The 20098-nt window shown below is 43.1% G+C and overlaps 1 protein-coding gene across 2 annotated transcripts in view; it reads right to left on the bottom strand.

Moving 5' to 3' along the window:
- The window catches only part of LOC135255676 (copine-7-like), a 46908-nt gene that overhangs the window by 7573 nt on the left and 19237 nt on the right, over positions 1-20098 (bottom strand). For both annotated transcript variants that reach the window (XM_064337178.1, XM_064337179.1), the window contains exons 5-11: positions 18946-19020; positions 15202-15285; positions 14877-14966; positions 14300-14398; positions 14020-14106; positions 12949-13008; positions 7070-7203 (exon numbers count right to left, since the gene is read on the bottom strand). In XM_064337178.1, the coding sequence (XP_064193248.1) occupies positions 7070-7203; positions 12949-13008; positions 14020-14106; positions 14300-14398; positions 14877-14966; positions 15202-15285; positions 18946-19020 (629 nt within the window). The remainder of the gene's footprint in view (positions 1-7069; positions 7204-12948; positions 13009-14019; positions 14107-14299; positions 14399-14876; positions 14967-15201; positions 15286-18945; positions 19021-20098) is intronic.

Genomic DNA, 20098 nt, shown 5'->3' with positions numbered 1-20098 from the left:
TTTCTGAGTTAATCATTGATAAATAGCATTTTTGAATCGCACTGAACTATTTCATTTTGTTGTGGGGGACTTGAGGATTGCAGACCTGCCAGGGAAAGTTGGCAGAATTAAATTATTAGTGATCTGTTACTGTGTAGAAACAATGGCTTTGCAATTTCCCAAGCCACTTATATTTACATTTTAGCTTGTAGCTTTGCTTAATGGAAAGGTCAAGCCATAATGCATTATTCAGATGGTTTATATTTGAATTATGACCTTAAGGACTCAAGTAATTTATTCTAAAATGCCTTTTCTCTGCTCTTTGCCTACTGTTACCGTATGAAATGCCAGGCACTAAAATAAGCAGTCTTGCTCACTCTCTCACCCCCTTGATGAGGTTCATCTGTTCATTTCTTAATTTGCTGTGTGAAAGAGTAACAACGCAAGACCGGCAGATGGAAAGAAGATGCAGTGCAGATCTGATCACGTGACTGCTCGCAGAACACATGTGGGGGTGGGGGGGCGGTGCTTCCTGCAACAAAGGAATCAGCTCTTTTTGGTAGTTTGGACAGCATTAACTTCAAAGACACTACTGGAGGGGTCTAATCCACTGTAAAAAGGAGCCAAGAGGAGTGAGTTATAGAGGTGGGTAAAACAGAACAAGGAGTGACAGGCGGCCAGGGCGGGGCCCAGATATCTGCACAGGCTCTGAGACAGCCGGTCGCTGGCAAGCAAATGCGGACAAAACTAAATTCTGACTATTCAGCACTCCGTGATGAGAACTGGGTTACTGCAATAAATGTAAGACATAAAAGCACTGCATACATGCAGCAGCATTAACTCCCGCAATGGCTGTGCCTCTTACCACAATACGAAGCATCCAGAGTAATAAAACATCATTAAAAATGAGTAATGGATAAAAAGAGGAAATCATTGCTTCCCGATCTCACTGGTGTGCGACATGCAGTGAGTCTCTGTGCTTTCCTCCTGAGGCAGTGGCTCTGCCTAAATACGTCAAACTAGCGGATTATTTCCCTCTGACACAACACTCTTTTTTTTTCGGTTTTTCACTAAAGCCCCACAGGCTGAGTCATGGTAACCTTTCGGGGAGGGGTTATCAAAGGTGATAAATATTTGCTATGGGGAGCTGTCTCGCGCAAGCTGTGCAGTGCAGGCTTACAAGGAAAAATGTGTAATTTGCCGTGGCAATACTGTCTCCATTGAGGGCAAACACAGTGCAAAGGTGCCATTAAGCCTCACACTGCTGCACATAAAAATAACACCAAGCATGCTTCAGCCTAGCTAATAACAGAGGACAAAATAGGTGCTTCACTGCCAGGACAGACCAAGATGCATCAAGAAGAATCCGTACGCAGACTACTTCACGGCATCTATCACAAAATAAATAAGCAGAGCTGGGGCACTCAGTACTTTGGTGTCGTGTTTCTGAGCTCGCCTTATTTCAGGTTAGTCCCCGTGAAGGTATCCAGATAAGGATCCTTCTTTATGCCTCACAGGAACCGCTTGAGCTTGCAATTTCCATAATGACACTGAACTAAAATACCACCTCTCTTTGAAAACAGGGTCAATGCGCAGTTGATAATCGAGTCACCTAGGGTACGGGGGGTTCAGTCAGTTATGGATCTGAGCTCATCGTTATCTTGCAAACCCAGCTGATCAACTGGGCGCCCATGGACTGCGTGCGACACCCCCATAGGAAAGGTCTTCCTGCGTTTCCACTTCATGCAAGCTTAGGTGTAGTCTGTGGTGTGAAAAGAAGCAGCTGGAGGAGAACAACGGATGTTTACACTCTCTCGTATCAGCAGTGGGGTTCACAGCATAAACAAATTTTAGGAAGAAATTAATGAAATGAAAACTTCATCGACTTGAGATGAAGTAATGGGAAGAAGATTGGTGTGGTCTTCTTCACCCTGTGCAGGCAGCCTATGCCTTCACCTGACGTGGCTCTTAAAGAACAGGACTTGCCATTTTAACGTTTGTATTACTCTGTTTGACTTCTTTTGAAAAAACCCAGCGAGGTGGTACTGCTTCAAATGTTCCGATGTAAAAACAAAATACAGTATCAGAGCTGCAATTTTGAAACAATATTTAACTAACTGCTTTCGGCAAGGGAAATAAGTTTGGTCACACTGTTTTTTTTTTCTCTCTTGTTTTCTGTGACTGAGCGTGCTTTGAATTTTTAATAGAAACCTGCCTGCAGAACACCCACATGAACCAATAATGTGACACCGAGAGACACATTTAACCTTTGCTTCCTTCCTCAAAAGCTTGAAGGCGTGACACAAAAGCATTTCAAATGCGCTTAAACTCCACGCTCCACAGTAGCAGGCTATTATCATGAAAAAGCTGAGCCTGCCCAGCCAGCCCTCTGTTGAGTAAAACCCGAGGGGAAAGCGGTGAAAATCCCTGTCCTGCGAGAGGGACAGAAAGAAAACAAATGTAGGGGGTTTCCACTTAAACATTAAGAGGCGCAAATGCCGCCTTTGTCTTTCCTGTGTAGCTTCTTACTCGCCGTCCCAGGAGGAAGACACCAACCGCAGCTCTACAGCAAGGAGAAGCAGAGCCTCCTCTTTCCCTGCCTCAAAGGGAGGGATTTGGCAGGCGGCAGTAAGTGGGTAATCCGGCCTCTAATGGATCCCACAGGATGCCGGCGTCTTCGAGTGCCCGGAACAGCCCGCGGGGAGCCAGAGGAGAGCCCCGGCAACGCTGGGCTCGACACAACACCTGCCGCCGAAGCACACTCCCCTTACTGGCAAATTATTAGAACAGATGAGTAAATAAAGTTCACTGGAGGAAGGAGAGGGTGGGGGACCGGTGACCTCTTGACCTCTGCCACACAATTTCTCTCTCACTGCCTCTCTTGCGAAACATCTCTCCACCTCTTTCCCCCTCTTTCTCTCTTGTTCTGCCTACATCTCACCAGCAAATTATCTGTCTATCTAGCTCTCTGTCCATACTTCCCTCCCTCTCTGTTCATACCATTTACCCCCTCCTCCTCTCTCTACCTGTCACTCTTTATCTCCCTTAGCCTCCATCCTTCTGTCACATAGTACGACCCCCCATTTTGCTGGATTAGATCCAGAACAGAAAATCGCTAATCTAAAAATCAGTGTCTCAGCTATATTTTCCATTCCAGGGTAGCTACATGTGATTTCTGTACTACATATCAAACTATGTAAGGTCTCTCAGGTTCAGTTTGAACTTATCAAAATATCAAAATATTTTGATAAGTACTTCTCTCCTGTTTCACGAATAAATGCACTACATTTCTATTTTCCTACAAAGACTTGCAGATAGTTGTCTTCAAATGACAAACTGTGATATTATCTGTTCCTTTAAAAAAGCGCACACACACCAACCAAGGGGGTATCTGAGCCTGACTATCACATTTGGAAATGCAGATAATGCAGCGCATACAGATACTTTTTCTTTCACCAATGAAATTCTGAAGTTATTTGGAAGGTGACATAACCAGAAGCAGTGAGCATTAAAAGGAAGGGGAAACAACCGTAATTTGTTGCCAGCAAAAACATGTTTTCATGCATTTTTTTTACACATTAACAGAAGCATGTATTAAATAACACTGAAAGATGAGCAGACAAGCTCTGCCCTCCATGGTCAACAATGTCCACACCGCCCCATTCCAAATACAGATAGACCACTTTGCTGGTTAACAGAAACAAAGAGAAACAGTGGTTTCCGTACACCCCTATCTCCAACAGTGAATAGCTATTGTGTGGTGAATAAAATGCACTATACTTAAAAAATGAGCAATTGTTGTTTGTGTGCTCATGTCTAATGTGCTTTGAATCTCTGTGTTCATCCAAAGATTTATGAAAATGAAGAGTAGACACGATACAATGTAGGAGCCAATCAACTGTTAAAAAAAAAAAAACTGCCTCATAAACTTGCTTGTTTGAATGCTTCAGTTAATTTCTCTGATGCAGCGTGCATGAACTCTTTAAACCAAAGTCGTGATTCACCCAAAATAAAGATAGTTAAGTAAATTCATTTAAAATCTCCAACTATTCCTGGATAGTTTGAGTGAATATATTCAAATTAAGTGCCCAGCAAAAGCATTTCATCACAGATTGCAGCTTCAAATCGAAACCTCTGAGGAACAAGCTAACTTCCTTGACCACTACATTACATAAATGAAATCCAAAGCCCACTGAGACTTGCTGAAGATGGAGCTGAGGGCCTGAAGGGTCTTTCATAGAGCAGGTTAATGAGAAATACACTTTAGAAATATGCTTTTTATTTTTAGTGATAAGATTCTATGATGGAAGATTGCAGAATGCAGGATCTTCATTGGTGCCTTCATTGGTGCACTTCAAGCTATTTTCCTATAGTCAAAACAAAAGCAAAACCCCAAGCAACACATTTTGAAAATATATTTTGAGAAACTACTTCCTTCTGTTATGGACTTCTATGGAGTTCTAATGGGACATGAAGTCCATTGATATGCTATGTCATTATTATTATTATAGTATTATTATAGACTATTATAGTAGTCAAAGTAGTACTACTAGCAGTGGTAGTGGTACAATTAGTAGTAGTAGAAAACGAGCTGATTTGTATGAAATGAATGATTAGACTCTCAGAGAGAAGGAGACATGCAGCCAAGCCAGCATAACTACATGCTTAATGAGGAAACCAGATAAACTGTCTTCATAAATCTCCATAAATAATTATCAAATATCAGGTGCTACTCATCAAAACACCATGTGTAATGATAATGATGCCATGCCTCTCTAATTCACGCTTCTCTAATTTCCCCCCTTGCTTGTAGCAGGGGCCTCCTAATATGACACACACTAATGTGGAACTTCCTTGTTTGGGTCTGTGCCAGATAAAGACCTTCATTATTAAAGATCTAATTACAAAATAATTAGTAATTCACCCTTTGCAGCACAGCTGCCTGGGGTAAACCCTATGAAGATGAAAAATCTAATTCAACACAAACAAGATAGACAAGATGAAATCTAAAGAGAAAGGAGAAGAACTAACTCCTCTACAAACTCCTCATCAAAAGCACAAATTTCCATGCTTGTCTCCTAATACTTATAGACCAGCAAAATAAATAAATGACATATGAATACCATCAGTATCATGCTCCTTATACCACTAAGAAACACTGTCATTGTTATTAATTGTCTGTGCACTTAGTCACTTTGAAAGACACCACTCTCTGCAGAATGGGATGAAGATGACCACTAATTAGTGATTGACATTGACCTCGACTTCTAAGAGTGTGAGCACACCTGAATCATACCAGGAAAATACACACCACATGATCATAGAATCACCAGAAAACCCTCACTGCCGGAACACTGCTGTGTTTCCATTTTTCCCTTTGCTTTTATATGGTGCCTGATCTCCCTTCTTCTCTTCCAACATCTTCTCTTTCACTCTTCCCCCTTCAACTCCTCCTCTCCGGCTCCCCAACGGTCTCCTCCTCCCTCCTACCCAGTCTCCTCTCCTGCGTTCCCTCCCCTCTCCGTCCCTCCTCCAGAGCAGACTGTCTGCCAGGCCGGGTGCTCTCACCTTGCGCTCGCTGGCACTGTGCTAATGAGACCCTGTCAGCTATCAGAGGCACTGGGGCCGACTGGGGCACTCTGCCAGACCTCTGGAGGAAACAGAACACCGCCCGGCACCGCGCCGGCAAGACAACACACAGCAAATGGCAGGTGACGGCAAGACACCCACGGCCCGCTTCGCCCGGCGGCGGCAGCCTTCCAAACTAATTACGCTGTGGAGGCGGTGCGGCGCAGCCGAATCACCAGGGGAACCGTTTGAAAAGGCTGAGCCACCTCTCACCCCGTCCCAACTGCAGATTTCCCACGAGCCGGTTAATCTGGCTCCTCGCTCAGCATTTGCGTGTCTCATTTGCTTGGGAGAGCACCGCACAGCTACAAGAGGTCCAGGAACCAGAGGAAAGCAGAGGAAAGGCCACAGAACATTATTAGGCCGTTTGGGAGCAACTCTGCGAAAAATCATCGAAATCTTTATTTATTCACGTTTTCTGCTCTCTGACTGAGAAGGAATGTTTGTCTGGGGATCAGAGAATGGGTTGAGTGCCAGCGTGTGTGGGTAGCGGGGGGGGGGGGTGGGGTGGGGGGTAGCGGGGGGGTGGTGAATCTCTGGGGGCTCAGAGCTCTTGTTAGGCCTCTGGAACTGTCAGGACACGGCACCAGCAAGCCCAAGCCCAAATCCCCAGCGAAGGTAACAAATGCACTCATGAGCATGAGAGGCCGGTGAGATTGGGCCACTGTGGTTGGCTATTCCTTAGAGCACTTCCCGTGTTTTGGGGTCACATGGTATACGGGGTAAATAACAATCAAAATGGAGTTGCAATCTGCTTTGCAAAAAGACACAAAGATACAAGCCATCTGTTTACTGTCAGGCAGCACTGTGCCCAATGAAACTGCAATAAGCCCTCCATACAGTGAACTAAAAATACTCGCACTCAGCGTGATTTCCTGCAACATGTTTTGATCTGGTCTTCCTCAGGCAACACATGGCAAAGGGTACCACAGCTGTGCCACTCTTTGAGCCCTTGGGGACAATAAATTAGAAATAGGACAGATGTGTCAACAATTAAAATACAAAGTGAAGCTCATCCAATAACAATGTACTGCACCAAAGTACATTGCTAAGAAGAACTATCATAGTGTATACGGGGCAAGCACAGTATACAGTTCAGGCAACAGGTAGATCTACATCTAAAACCCCATCATGTTTCCTTGTCATGCTTACTTTACGGAAAGAATTTCCATATCTTTTCCCATCAGATCAGATGAAGCTGACAGTCCCAGCTGGCATGGCTGACATGTGCAATGTGATATAAGGTGACATTTTCCACTCAGGTGAAAAAAACATTATATGTAACAGACTGTGGATACAGAAAAGACTAAATTTGTCTTCCCTGTGTTACATTACATTACATTCATTTGGCAGACGCTTTTATCCAAAGCGACGTACAAGAAGTGCATTTTCATGATCGTAGACAACTGCTGAACACTGTGTTCATTCACAGTCAGCGTGAGAGCAGATGAGTGACACCTACCTGTCGTAATCTTGACATATCTCGCCAACTGCTATCAAGGCCTTCAGGTACTCATTGGGCTGGTAGGGGTTGATGTAGTGCAGGGAGCAGCTGTTTCGAGGGTCCCCGTTGGATGCTGTGAAATCAATGGCCACCTAGGGATGACAGGAGGTGATAAGTGAGAGGTCTGTTTCATGCACAGGAACAGCCACCAGCTTGCTGACGCATCTGAGGTACTGTAGGTAGAGTTAGCTGAGCAATCTGTGACATCCACTTGTCATAAAACGCGTGGCCTGCTACCGTGAATGTGGCTCACCAAAGCTTTGAGGAGGTAAACATCCATATGATATGCAGGGGCCATTTTAATTTTATGAAAAATGAACAATTACTCAAGAGGCAATGTGACATTTGGCTATGACCACAGAATTCCTATAGTACTCAGATGGTCTGTTCCTGCATTCCTTTCTGTTTTCTCTAGTTAATTTCTCTAGTTTAAGTGCAGGTGTGGGAAACCCTGATCATGGAAGGCTATTCCTTTTTTTCACCACCAAATACCTTCATATTGCCTCTGTTAGCTAACCAGCTGCATTCAACAATGGCAGCTCGCATGTAGCTAAACAAAAAAAGGACTTCAGCTTTCATTCATAAGCTTGTCAATAAATGCAGCCAGAAAGTCATTATCCAAAATTTCCTTCCGGCAACGGGGCTTTTGAAGCAAGTTCAAATTAACAGCGATGCACCGCCACGCTGCTGTTTCAGAACTGGACAGCGCCTGCGATCATGCTTTGCGTGCAGGTCTCTGATATTGAACCTCCCCTGCATAAAGCAGAGCCTTGTTTCACGAAGCAGAATTACCCAGAGTTAGCTGGGTAACTGAGATGAGTGAGAAACCCGGGCTTTTTCATTCAGATTTGGGAGGTTTCTGGGTTTTACTGGGTTATCCAAATAACTCAGCAATCCTGCTTCGTGAAACAGGGCCCTGCTTTCTGTAGGCGATGTGAGCTATATCAAATAAGCAATCCAACCGTAGCTCAGTCTACACTACTTTTGATAAAAGGCAAACCTGTTAGATACAGTGTTAGACACTAGTTAGCTAGGCCTATTTTGGACGTCCTGTCTTGATTTTTGCAAACCTTTAGCCGAAGATGTTCGGAAAATCAATGATAAATCGACTTGTTTCACGCGATTTCTATATCTGTTTGTTGTCTCACTTTAAGATTGCGCGGAAACATTCGTACAACCCCGAGAATGTATTAAAAGTTTGTGGGGCATCTAAAAACACAGCTTTATCACGACCTCAGAACATTGAACAAGTCGCTTTGCCGATTAGAAACCAGCCGTCGGAAAGCACTTTACGTCACCCACGCTAGTATTAGTATTACTCGGCTATTAGTAGTACTAGGCCTACCTAGTCTAAATGAGACATCAGGTTGCAATCCTACTTTAAAACAATAGGCAAACGTCCATTCACCTAGCCTACATTGGTAGTTATTTTCTTTGCGTCAAATAAAACCATCACGTCGAAAACCGACAGGTTTTGTTGTTTTTGGTCACATATGTGCAACATCAAAGAAGTCGACACAACCATCTGAGTTTCGGTAGATTTTCAACAAGTCGCTCTGATGGCTGGCCAAGTCATTGGTAAAACTGTAAATCAGCCCAATGAGACATCTAGGTTTTGAGCAATTCAGGCGCACATAGTCGGAATCACTTTGTTAGATCACTGATGTGAGACTTTAAGTTCTTAAATGAGTTTATGCTACTGGTGTACAATTAATTTGGTTGTTAACTACCTCTCTTGTCTTGACTTTTATGTTTGTGTATTGTTAGAAACTGTGAATTAATATTGGTGCGTTTAAAAAATCACAAATGTCTGCCATTGGCTTAAAAGAGGCGATGGCTCCAGGTAAACAGAAGTCTTGTTATGTCAAATTTCAGAACAATTTAATTGAATGCAAAAGTTGTTGTTGCCCGGCGGAATCATAGGCGGAAATTGTGATGTCACAGTAAAATTATGAATTGAAACGGTCTGGCTATATAACGCCTTTGCTTGATCTGTTCAGCATATTAATTCATATTCACTTCGTTCATGGCGGCTGTTGTTTGGAGTCTGCTGTTTTTTCTTTGTAATTTGTGGATACTGCAGTTTACGGATACATTTACTAACGCCAAGAAACATGGTAAAGTAGCACTATTTCGATGAGAAACTTAACATGGTATTTGAGGTTTCGTTGTATATGAAACGATATCGTTTTAATTGAATTAAAAATCCTAATTGCAATAGTAACGTAGGCTATTTATCTTTCATTTTAGGATTGTAGTCTACTTGTCCAGTTTTTGTTTGATATGGTCTGCTCAATTAGGTGTTGTGAAGTGTTACGTCAGGAGATGCTTGCAAAATTCACTCATTCATTCATTCATTCATTCATTCATCTCCCCAGTAATACCGTATTTAATCGGATATCAGCCGGAGTTCAGTGGGCCTAGCGGCCAACTGACTTTTGAGTCGCGACGGTGGCAAGGGGATGTAAGTAGCTAAACATATCATTACAAAATTAGGTTTGGCTGTTACACCTAGAAAATCTGTAATATCATGATCACCATTTTGTCTAGGATCGAAGGCAACCTGAGTTTTTGAATGATCCGCTTTGGACACCTGAGAAAACGATTGAGGTGTCCAATGCAGTGAGTATGACGGCTGTCTCTTCAGAACAACTACTGTACAATTTGAACGTGGCTTTCCAAGTGTAATTATACCGTAAGAAATCTCAATTAATCGAAGGCCTAATATTTTCTGTGTTGCATTATAAAAGCATGCACATGAAACGTTTGGATATTACGCTGTTGTGTATTTTAAGTTGACCTATAACAGGCTATACCAGGCTATTTTGTAACACATTGTTTTTTGTTTAATTTTCACTTTCAGTTGATGGTCATTCCACCAAAGGAGTGGCAGGAAGACACCATATTAATGTGGATGGCTGTAGGCATGAAAGCTGCTGTTTTCATCTTCGTGGTTCTGGCCCTTATCTGGAGAGCAGCGCTCATTGTAAGCCTTGATTCATCTTTTATCTTTTCTGTAAAGTGTCCTTATATAGTTTATAGTAAAGCCACTTCAGATGCTCTGCACTACCTTGCCCTGTATGAAATTATTCATTTTGATGGATTTTTTCAATTGTCTTTTTCTCTAGGTCAAAAGATGGAAGTGTCTGGGTAAGATTTTTTTCCTTATCATATTGTCTTTGTAGTTTTCAACATCTTAAGATGCTATTAATGCCCTAATGTAATGTGTTACAAGGTTTGATCTATTTTTTATTTATTTTCTTAGCAAAAGAAAATGAGTGGCTGAAAGAACAGAATATGGTTTTGAAGGACATCTGTGAGACATTTGCATCGGCATTGGACCTACATGAAAAAGTACATTTTCAGAATTCTCCCTTTCGAGTAATGTTTGGTATTAGGACCACAAAATAAACAGTGACCAAAAAAACTTTAGCATTGTGATAGATGCACCTCAGAACATGAAAGCACTAGGATTTGTATTGAATCCTAGGCAGGAATTGACAATTGCTTCATCTCCATATTTCTAAAAGGAATCTAAGAGGGAGCTCCAAAAAGTGAGAAAGCAGATGACTGAGGAAATGAACAATTTCAAAGCTACACTGGAGAATGAAATAACCAGGCAAAAGGAAAATATTGCATCCATTTACAGCACATATGACACCATCCTAGAGCTGCAGCAGCATGAAATGGATACTCTACAGCGGTAAGACATCAAACAAAATACTGTCCAGTCAGAACTGGCCTATCGCAATTCCAGTCTTTACAAATGAGAAGAGTTGTTTTGAGTTAAGCATCTTTGTTTCATTTAGGATCAAATGTCTTTGACAAAAATATGTAAGCTTAATAAAAATAAATAAATATATATTTTTTAAAGTTATAATAATAAACCTTGCCACCTAATCCTTCTGCTGGAGAAGAGGTGTGTTAAATTTTGCACAGCTGTGAGAAGAACCCAAGGTTTAATACAGCTGCAGGAATTATAAGATGAATTGTCCATAATCTCTGTGTTATAGGAAGCTGTCTCAGGTGCATTCTGAAAGACATGAGAAAGATGTCAAGATGATGGTGGATTGTGTACTGCAGGAAGAGTCAATGAAGTTTAAGAGGGAGGAGCTGGAGGTGGAGGTGAGCAAGTCCATCCAATACTAATTCAGCTTTCCGTATATGTCATACCTATAGTGCAATGGGGTATGTTCCATACAGAGAGTGCAAGCAGTGGCCTTTAATCATAAGGATTTGTCTTTCAGAGCACCACAGAAGAATGAGATCATTTCCTCACACTGGGCAAATGGGGAGCTCAATGTAAGAAGATGAAATGTTCTGTATTATAACAATAGTAATGATAGCAATGGCTTGTCCAGTGGACGACCAAAGACCATGTGTTCATTGTGTTGTAGGAAGATGGTCCAGCCAGAGATTAAATGGACTACAACTTCAGAATTCTATTCCCCTCCTTCAAACTGAAAGTCTTTGCGACAGGATGACCAAATGAATAAGAGGCATAAGAGTTGAATCACCAACAACTCAGTGCCCAAAAAATAGAACATTTAGTTATTGATTTATTGATTGATTTATTGATTGCATTTGTTTATTTGAATAAATCTATTGCAAAACTCAAAAATGATTTGACTACATTTTTTGATGTGTGTTATTTCATGTTTTAAACCTACCAGGGTGAGGTGGCAAAAAGTAGAATCTGAGTTCTTTTGTGGCTCATATGCCAAGAGTTCACCAAAGCTGCAAGCTGAGCCCTATTACTGACACATTGCTTCTTCCAGTCACGTCTCATTAACTAGACATTAACCTGGAGTTGGCTGTGACAGGACATAGCTGACTTCATTGGCTTCATTCAAATGAGTGGGCTGAAGTTGTCCATGGTTACTGAGATTGCTACTTTCAATATTTACCACATAAAAGTAATGTTGCTCCTGTAGGGTACTGTCCAAAGGTTCAGCCTCAGTGGAACCGTTTGCTCGTTTACCTGCTTTCAAGAAAAAATCCTGACTTGAATTCAGCAAGCCTGCACATGCATGTTACTGTCTTTGCTACATATAGCTAGATATGTGCACTTTCCATTTACATCATTAACATAAGGAGACATTTATCCATTTGTTCCCATCTAATTCTATACTTAAAATAGAGAATCTGTGGCTGTGTTGGCAGATGTCATTGCTTTGGTGACCACTTGACCGTGAGTGACCACACATGAATGATCAGATACTGCAGAGATCTCACACATTCTGGTGCACCCTCAAAAGACCTGCACCTTCTATTGCCTCTTGAGTTTTCATCAAAGCCCAGAGGACTTTGCAAATTTGCACGTCTCCTAGCTAGTAGAAAGGCAATGCAAGTTTCCAAATGCAGCAGCTCCATAATTAATGTTCATCATTGCCAGTGTAACCCAGGCAGGGAATTATACGCTCCTGTGGGGGTAGAAGCTTGGGGGCAGGGGGGAGGGGCAGAGTTTAAAAGCAATTTGAATTGATTTGTAAAAGCTGCCTCTGGCAAACACATGATCTTTCGGGCAATTATTTTCAGCCTTGCGTAACACAGAGGGGAGGGAGGGGGGGGTGGTGGAGAGAAGAGAAAAGTTTGATCGGGGTATAACCCACAGTCACCAATGCCAACAGAGAGAGAGGAAAAAGCAGTCATTGTGGCATTTCTTCCGGACATAAATCTCTTTATCTGCCGCTGCATGCCAGCTAGCGCGCACGGCCTGCTAATCTATGAGCAATTTGTGCGCGATAAACTCATTCTTCACTGAAGTTTTCAGTGCTTAAGTGTCGCGCTGACACGTGGGCATGGCACAGCTACAGTAAAGCCAAACCTCCACTTACTGTAAAGTGAATCTGGCATCCTCCCATTATGTAGTCCAGGAAGGAATAGACCCGATGGAGCTGTGGGAGAAAGATCAGGAAAGACTATCATCAGTGTGGGCCCAAAAGCAGCAGCATCAACGAATCTCTAATTTAGGCCATCCAAACATAAGAAGGAAAACTGCTGTTGCCCAAGGCAGCTCTGCCACTCAGACAGAGATCTCGGGGTATGCTGGGAATGCAGACAGGTTCTCCGTGCGATGTTGCCAGGTGTGAGAAAATCTCAGCAGTAATAAGCTAATTAGTCCACTGCATGGCAATGTGCTAAAAAAAGCTATAAAGGTACAATCAGCAGATTAATGAGAGCGTATTAGTGATCACACTATAGCTGCTTTTAGTGAGCGTGGACAAAATGGTACCCACAGCATTGCTTGACATGGAAGAGAAAGACCCTTGTATGTGGCTGAAGTCCCATTTTTATGCTCTTTTATCTCATGGAAAGCCCAACCCAAAAAAAGAGCTGAGCCCATGTGAGATGTTGTACAAGTTCCCTCCCACTGCAGTGTGATTTCCACCGTGACAGTGGTCACACTGCAGTGGACACCATGCTGCACTTTGTCGCAGATGAGGTGAAAAAGCACTGACAAGGGCCGCCAGTCAAAGCCATAAGGTGCTTAGATCTCAGTCGTCTTTATTTTTAGAAAAAACAGTCAATCCCTCTGTTTTTCTGTTCTTCGTCAATTTGGAATTCCCAACAAAGTTTGTGGGCCCACCCCTATTTCTTTGCCCTAGGGGAGGGGGCTCAACTATGAGCCATGACTCTAAACCACACCCTGCCAGTTGTGTTTGAGCTGCAATCCAACAGCTTCATTATTTTTGTACCGCAGGTCTGCGCATATGATGCAGCTGGGTCAGGTGACTTACAGGTACCTGATTAACCAGAGGCGTCCCTTGTTGTGATGAGATGAACAATAATCCTGTACCACTATGCACTGCACTGGCATAGTGAGGACACCACCCTCACCCTGCACAAGAACCTGAGCTGGACGCACCACCAAGAGACCTCCACCCTGTTAAGAGCAGCATCCTTACCTTGAGATCACTGAGAATCACCACGCCTGAATTTTTGTAGTTCCGCTTCTTCAGCTTGTACTTCGGATTCACGCAATCCCATGTGACCTTGGGGGTCGGAAAGCCCGGGGAGAAACGAGTCAAGCCTCAAGATGAGCCAAGACAGCACTGACTCAGCAAGACATTACAGTGGCATGAAGTCTGGAACTTTCCTCAATGGGGCAAAGAGGAGCACCAATGATGCCTGTTAGGTATCTGAGTGACAAATGTCACATGACACTGAGCCTCTCTGTACACTGACCTTGCTTCCTCCTCCAATCTTTTGCATTTCTCTGAAGGTGGCATAAAACTCCCCGATGAAGTCGTGTTTACCCCTGGAGTCGTAGTCCCAGACTAGGCACTACAAGGCAGGAAGAGATAAATCTTTACCTATCGACCTATTCGTCCATTCATAATTTCATAATGGTGTGGCTTACTGCTTCTGTTTCCTTATTGAGCTGGCTTCCCAGAAAATCTACACATCGCAGCCGAACACCACACATTTATCTAGATACCATTAAGTTAACTTTATCAAAAAAAGGTGATAAAATACCCCAGTAATAAGAGATTGATATATTATACTTTAAAGCAAAAAAATTTCAGCAAACTCTGTTGCCATTAACAAGTACAATATACCCTTGTCATATTTAGAAACAGGGAACTCTTATATCGGGTGTGAACACATGGGACAGGGAGGTGAGAGAGAGGAGGAGAAAAGAGAGAGAGAGAGGGGGGTCGAGAGATATTACAGTGTAAAATCATTTCAGTTGCATGTGTTACTTAAAGTGTTTTGCGAGCTGAGCTGCTCCAGCCCCAGGGTGTCTGGGCAGATTGCTCACCTTCAGCTGCCTGTCCTCGTCACAGCTGCACAGGGAACTGAGGGACACTTTAAAGGGCTCCCACACAGGGTTCAGGTTATTCTTAACCACCTGCAAAGAGGGAGAGCGCACAGAAACCTCAGCCCCTCCCGCACCCAGCTCTGACCGCAAAGCTTTACAGTGCATGCGAGGAACTTGCTGCGTATGCAACGAGCAGAGTAATCCTACAGCTGAAAGGGGGAGGCATGGGACAGCTTAGGGCTCGTAACAGTGGGGGGGAAAAACCAGCAGAGAAAGCAGTAAGGCACACAGTCAAAAGCCACACGCTGCTCCCCGACCCCCTCACCTCGGTCCTGTGAACTAACTGCTCGGATCCATCATCGTTGATCTTGTAGATTTCCAAAAAAGGGTCTGACTTGCTGAAGAGGTCCTGAAAAGCAGACACACAGGCCATAGCTAATGGACGGTTGCAGTGACCACAGGTCCCACAGGGGAAGTGCACCCTTCACATAACCAGACATGACCAGATGTGACCAGCATGCCATTACAGGCAGTGACTATGTGCTCCTCATGGTGCACAACATGGCGGCAGTTGTGCTGTTGCACTTTTCTGTGAAGAATAAGTAGATAAGCTGACCTGAAAAAACCTAACACCAAGTCTTGGATGGAGGAATCCTAAGACCGCAATCGATTTGATTTTCTACCAGAGGTCAGTTGATTCTGCTCTACGTGAGGAAAAACATCCCCATTTCCCTGAGCTTTAATCTACTACGTCTCCACGGGGATAATGCCGAGAGCACCCCCCCCCCCCCAATCTTGTTGTCATGGTAACCACTCGCCAATGATATCACAGAGGCCTGATTTAGATGTGTGATTGTCAACACCTAATCTACCCCCACCCTGAACCCCCCAGGGATGGAGACTTCAACCGTACATCACATCTCTAAATTTGCAACTTTAAATACCAGAGATTATTATGAACCCTTTGCTTTGCTTCGTCACTCGTCTTGATGACTTTTCATGCAGTCTAGTTTTTTCCACAGGATGAATGATAAAGGCATCGGATGATTGTGCATGCCGTTGACGTCACTGGAATGTTTTATGCATCAGTGAAAGGGATTTGGCGCAGGAGGGATTTGATTCAGACTTCAATTATTATCTTCTGATACAGCCAACATCTTTCAAGATTAATGTCTTGGACTTTTTCAAAAAAGCTATTTGAAACATGAAAAAAGTAATGTCACTGTGAAGCTATCTGATGATAGGAAGAAGCTGAAACAAATGACTGGTGAAGCCCAGGCTTGCTAGAATGTTCTAGATCATGCGCTGACTTGTAGGTGTTCCATTCATTGTGATACATGCAAACATGATATGTTGTCCTTGGCTGTGCTCTTCGCCTGCTTTGCTGGCAGCCTCATTAAACCCAAATACAACATTACAGATCGTTACCAGTGTCAAGGCCCATTCATGAAATGAGTGGCTGTGTCCAAAGTGCATGTAGGCTCTTACGAGACCACTCCCCCCAGACTAACGAGATCATCATCATCCTTTGACTGACAGGTCCTGTTTGCAGAGCAGTGATTAATCTGTCCAAGCATTTGGCTTCCCTTTTGTACATTTAGTTCTTCCGCCTCTGCTGTCAGTCTGGTGTTAGCGTTCTGTTGGCTAGCCCCCGTGCTCTAGACTGAGGACGGTCTTTTCACCATCGCGCTTATGGGACTTGAAGATTATAACAACAAAGAGAGCGCTTAAGAAGGCTTCTCCAGCTGTGCGCTTCATGGTCATTACCTTAATGTTCTTACCATGCTTCAAGAAGTACAGTAAAAACATACAGTAAGCATATTTTAAGTTCAATATTCTGAGAAAAATATCTGTTTGGCACAAATGACCCAGAGCCTTGGCATTCCGAAGAACGTGAATGTTTATCTGTTGAAAATGGAATGTAAATGGAAGGAATCCAATGGCATTGAAAGCCTGCACAGCAATGGAAGGAGGAATTAAAATGGTTTCTGCACTGACATTAGCATCTCAATAGCGATTAAAATGACGACGGTGAAACTAGCGCGTGCATTAAGCGCATAGAATAATCTACTAAACCCAATGCTTCTGCCGCAAGTGCAGATTGAAGGGCGATAACGCTGTCGTGGGGGAATCAGCTTATAGCGAAAATGAAATAATGATTGATAACCGCATAATACACATTGGAAAATACATTGCTGATGGTTAGTCTATCCTTATAAATGTTAGTCGCCGAGGACGGCCAGATGTACAGTACCTCCACAGAAGACTACAACAAGCACTGCTGAGATGAGATATATCACAAGAACTTTAATATTGGAGCTGTGCATCTAATATACTGCAGGCAAAAGGTAATCTTACTGTGAGAAACATTTCATTCCTTCAGTGACAAATGTTCCATTTTTAAAGGGACAGCGAATGGATTGTAGTGTGCGCATGTCACCACACAGTTGGAGTCATTAATGTCTGATGTACGCTCTTTGTTAGTCAGGGAGATTTACATTATCACTATAGTTTGCCACAAGTATAAAGTGCCCACATTTAAAGTTCCTATAAAACCTGGCAAAGAGTCTTGACCACTTTGCATCAACCGGTCCATCATTCTGTGGGGCCAGAGTGGAAACGGTGGCACGTCACTGTTGTAAGGGCTTTATGCTTTATGCAGGCTGGGGAGGTAATGTGCCATGGCCTGAGGACTGGTGTGTGCTGTATGTGCAGAATCTCCAAGCAGCTGAGCCGGACATCTGTTAGCACAGATCCCCAAGCAGAATCAAAGATATTTCACTACAGTGTTTCTCGTCAGTCTCGTAGTTGTCATCGCAACGGAAAGCAGACATTGCGTGTAAACCGACACCTTGTTTTTGTTTTGACTGAAACAGGTTGCTGGAAATGAATGAATTCAGAGTACAGCAAGAGAACAAAAAGCAATGATTTTAGAGGAAACCAGGGAGGGGATGGCTAGCTTCAGGGAGACTGGAGGAGAGAGAGAGAGAGAGACAGAAGAGACAGAAGTGAGAGGAAGAGACACCCACCCAGGGCCAGCTGTGTACCATACTGTGTGGGTGGGACATTTACATACAGATGCCTCTCGCCACTGAACGCACACACACACACACACACACACGAACACACACACACACACAGACACACATGAACACAGGCACACGCACACACACACACACACACACGCATGCACACATAAACACACACACACACACACATGCACAGAAACATGCATGCACACAAACACACACACACACACACACACACACACACACACACACACACACACACAGACACACCAAGGACACACCGTATCTCACATGGCCCTGACCGTTCTCAGGAAAACAGCCGGAGCAAGATCTTAGGCATCCCCTCTTTATGTTCCCCAGGCTTAATTTTTTTGTGACAGACAGGGATCTGTATACAGAGTAACAAATTCAACCACACTGAATAGGTACAAACAGCTCCGGTATGTTTGTACCTAACGCTAATATCATCTGTAGTTATGTCGTTTTTTAACAATAAGGTGAATCTGAGGATAAAATTTAAGAATATTATTTTTTACAACCAACTGATACGCGAAACACATGGAAGAAGATGTGTGCGAAACACATTTGGAGAAAGAGGTTGTGTAATTTTTTGCTTGTGAGAAGATATGATTTTTGAAGTTTTCCTCTATGGAAAATTCTATTGCTTCAGTACACTTCCTAGGTCCAGCCACTTTTTTGAGGTGAGCGGGACTTTAACACTCCATACAGTGATGTCAAAAAAGACTTAATCACAGAAGAAGAAAAAATTGAAACGCAATAATAAATCCTCAGGGAACACAAATCAGCAGCAAACATCTGTCTTTTGTTCAGGTTACACGGGGTTTCTGGAAGCAGCCACAGGTGCAGAACACTTTGCAGTGTAATTGTCCTTATTACAGCCTCAAGTATTAATTAACTTTTCTACAATTTCAGCTCTGTCTGCGGGCCCTTTGCAGAGAAAATATGAACCAGCTGCAATTCTTCAAAGTCACTCGCATAAGAATCTTTTTGATCGCTAATGTGCAGTCACAAAGCCTCACCTTATCATCCAGCTTCTTGGCACAGAAGGAAAGCTCAACGTAACCGTTGTTCCCCGATATTTCCTCAGCATGAACCTAAAAATTACAGCACAAACAGAAGTCACATTTACAGCAAAGACCTTTCACTAGACAGTGGAGTGATGGAGAGAAATGTCTCCGACTTCTCTTTTGGGACAAGGCCTGAGAGCCTGTCTTGTACCATGTCATTGTCTGAACCTAAAAATTGTCTGCTCTCTTTGACAGGGCATGTGTACTGCTCTTTCAGTTTTATATGAGAAGTAAATCATTCTGAGAGAAGAAATCACAAAGCCAGTACTGTACATCGGTATTTATTTTTATTTTGGTTGATTTAGCTTACAGTGGTTTTAAGGGTGAAATTGCGCATTCAATTTGAGCAAATATAGCAAACTGAATATGCTGCATTAACAAAAACGGTGGCTATTCTGTATTCCAACAGTGTCTGTTTTGTATTGTACTGCTCTATCTATATGGATAATGCGAATATCAATAGCAGGCTTCTGCAGGGACAGAGCACCGCTAAAAATATTTTATGATTGTGATGGTTCATAAGCGAGCACAGAACTCAAGGTCAGAAAAGTGAAAGAAAAATGTAAAACTTCCCCCTGAGGGATTCAGCAAGCAGGGAGTAGGGAAGGGAGTGTACAAAGGCCGTGGAAGGCTAAGTTCAGTGTGCAACTTCCCCATTTAACTGCTGGCTCTTTCAGTCAACCGAAATATTCTTGAAACATTGCACACTGCACTCCTGTTGATGATGCTAGCAAAATCACGCAAATTACTTTCACGAAGCGTTTAGCACAACTTTGGAAATCAAAACAATCCGCCTTCAAACGTGTGAGATTATTCATGTCGAAGCATCAGCGAGAAAGCTACAGATCAAACACACAGACTCGTAAAGACTCAACTAACTAACTGTGTCTGCGTGTGTGTCTGATTCACTGATAGACCGGCATACATTCCTCTACTGTAACAGTTGACCAATTAAAACTGAACCCTACTACGACATCAGTGCAGCACCAGGTCAAGGGCGATGAGACACCCCTGTGATGTCCCTTCCCTGTGTATATTTTGAAAAACCGTGTTTGCTGAGACGCGAGTGCTGATTCAATGCAATTACCAGAGGCAATCAAGCAAT

The sequence above is a fragment of the Anguilla rostrata genome, chromosome 5 (genome assembly GCF_018555375.3).
Source record: "Anguilla rostrata isolate EN2019 chromosome 5, ASM1855537v3, whole genome shotgun sequence".
NCBI classification, from domain to species: Eukaryota; Metazoa; Chordata; class Actinopteri; order Anguilliformes; family Anguillidae; genus Anguilla; species Anguilla rostrata.
This window is presented reverse-complemented; position numbering and strand designations above follow the sequence as displayed.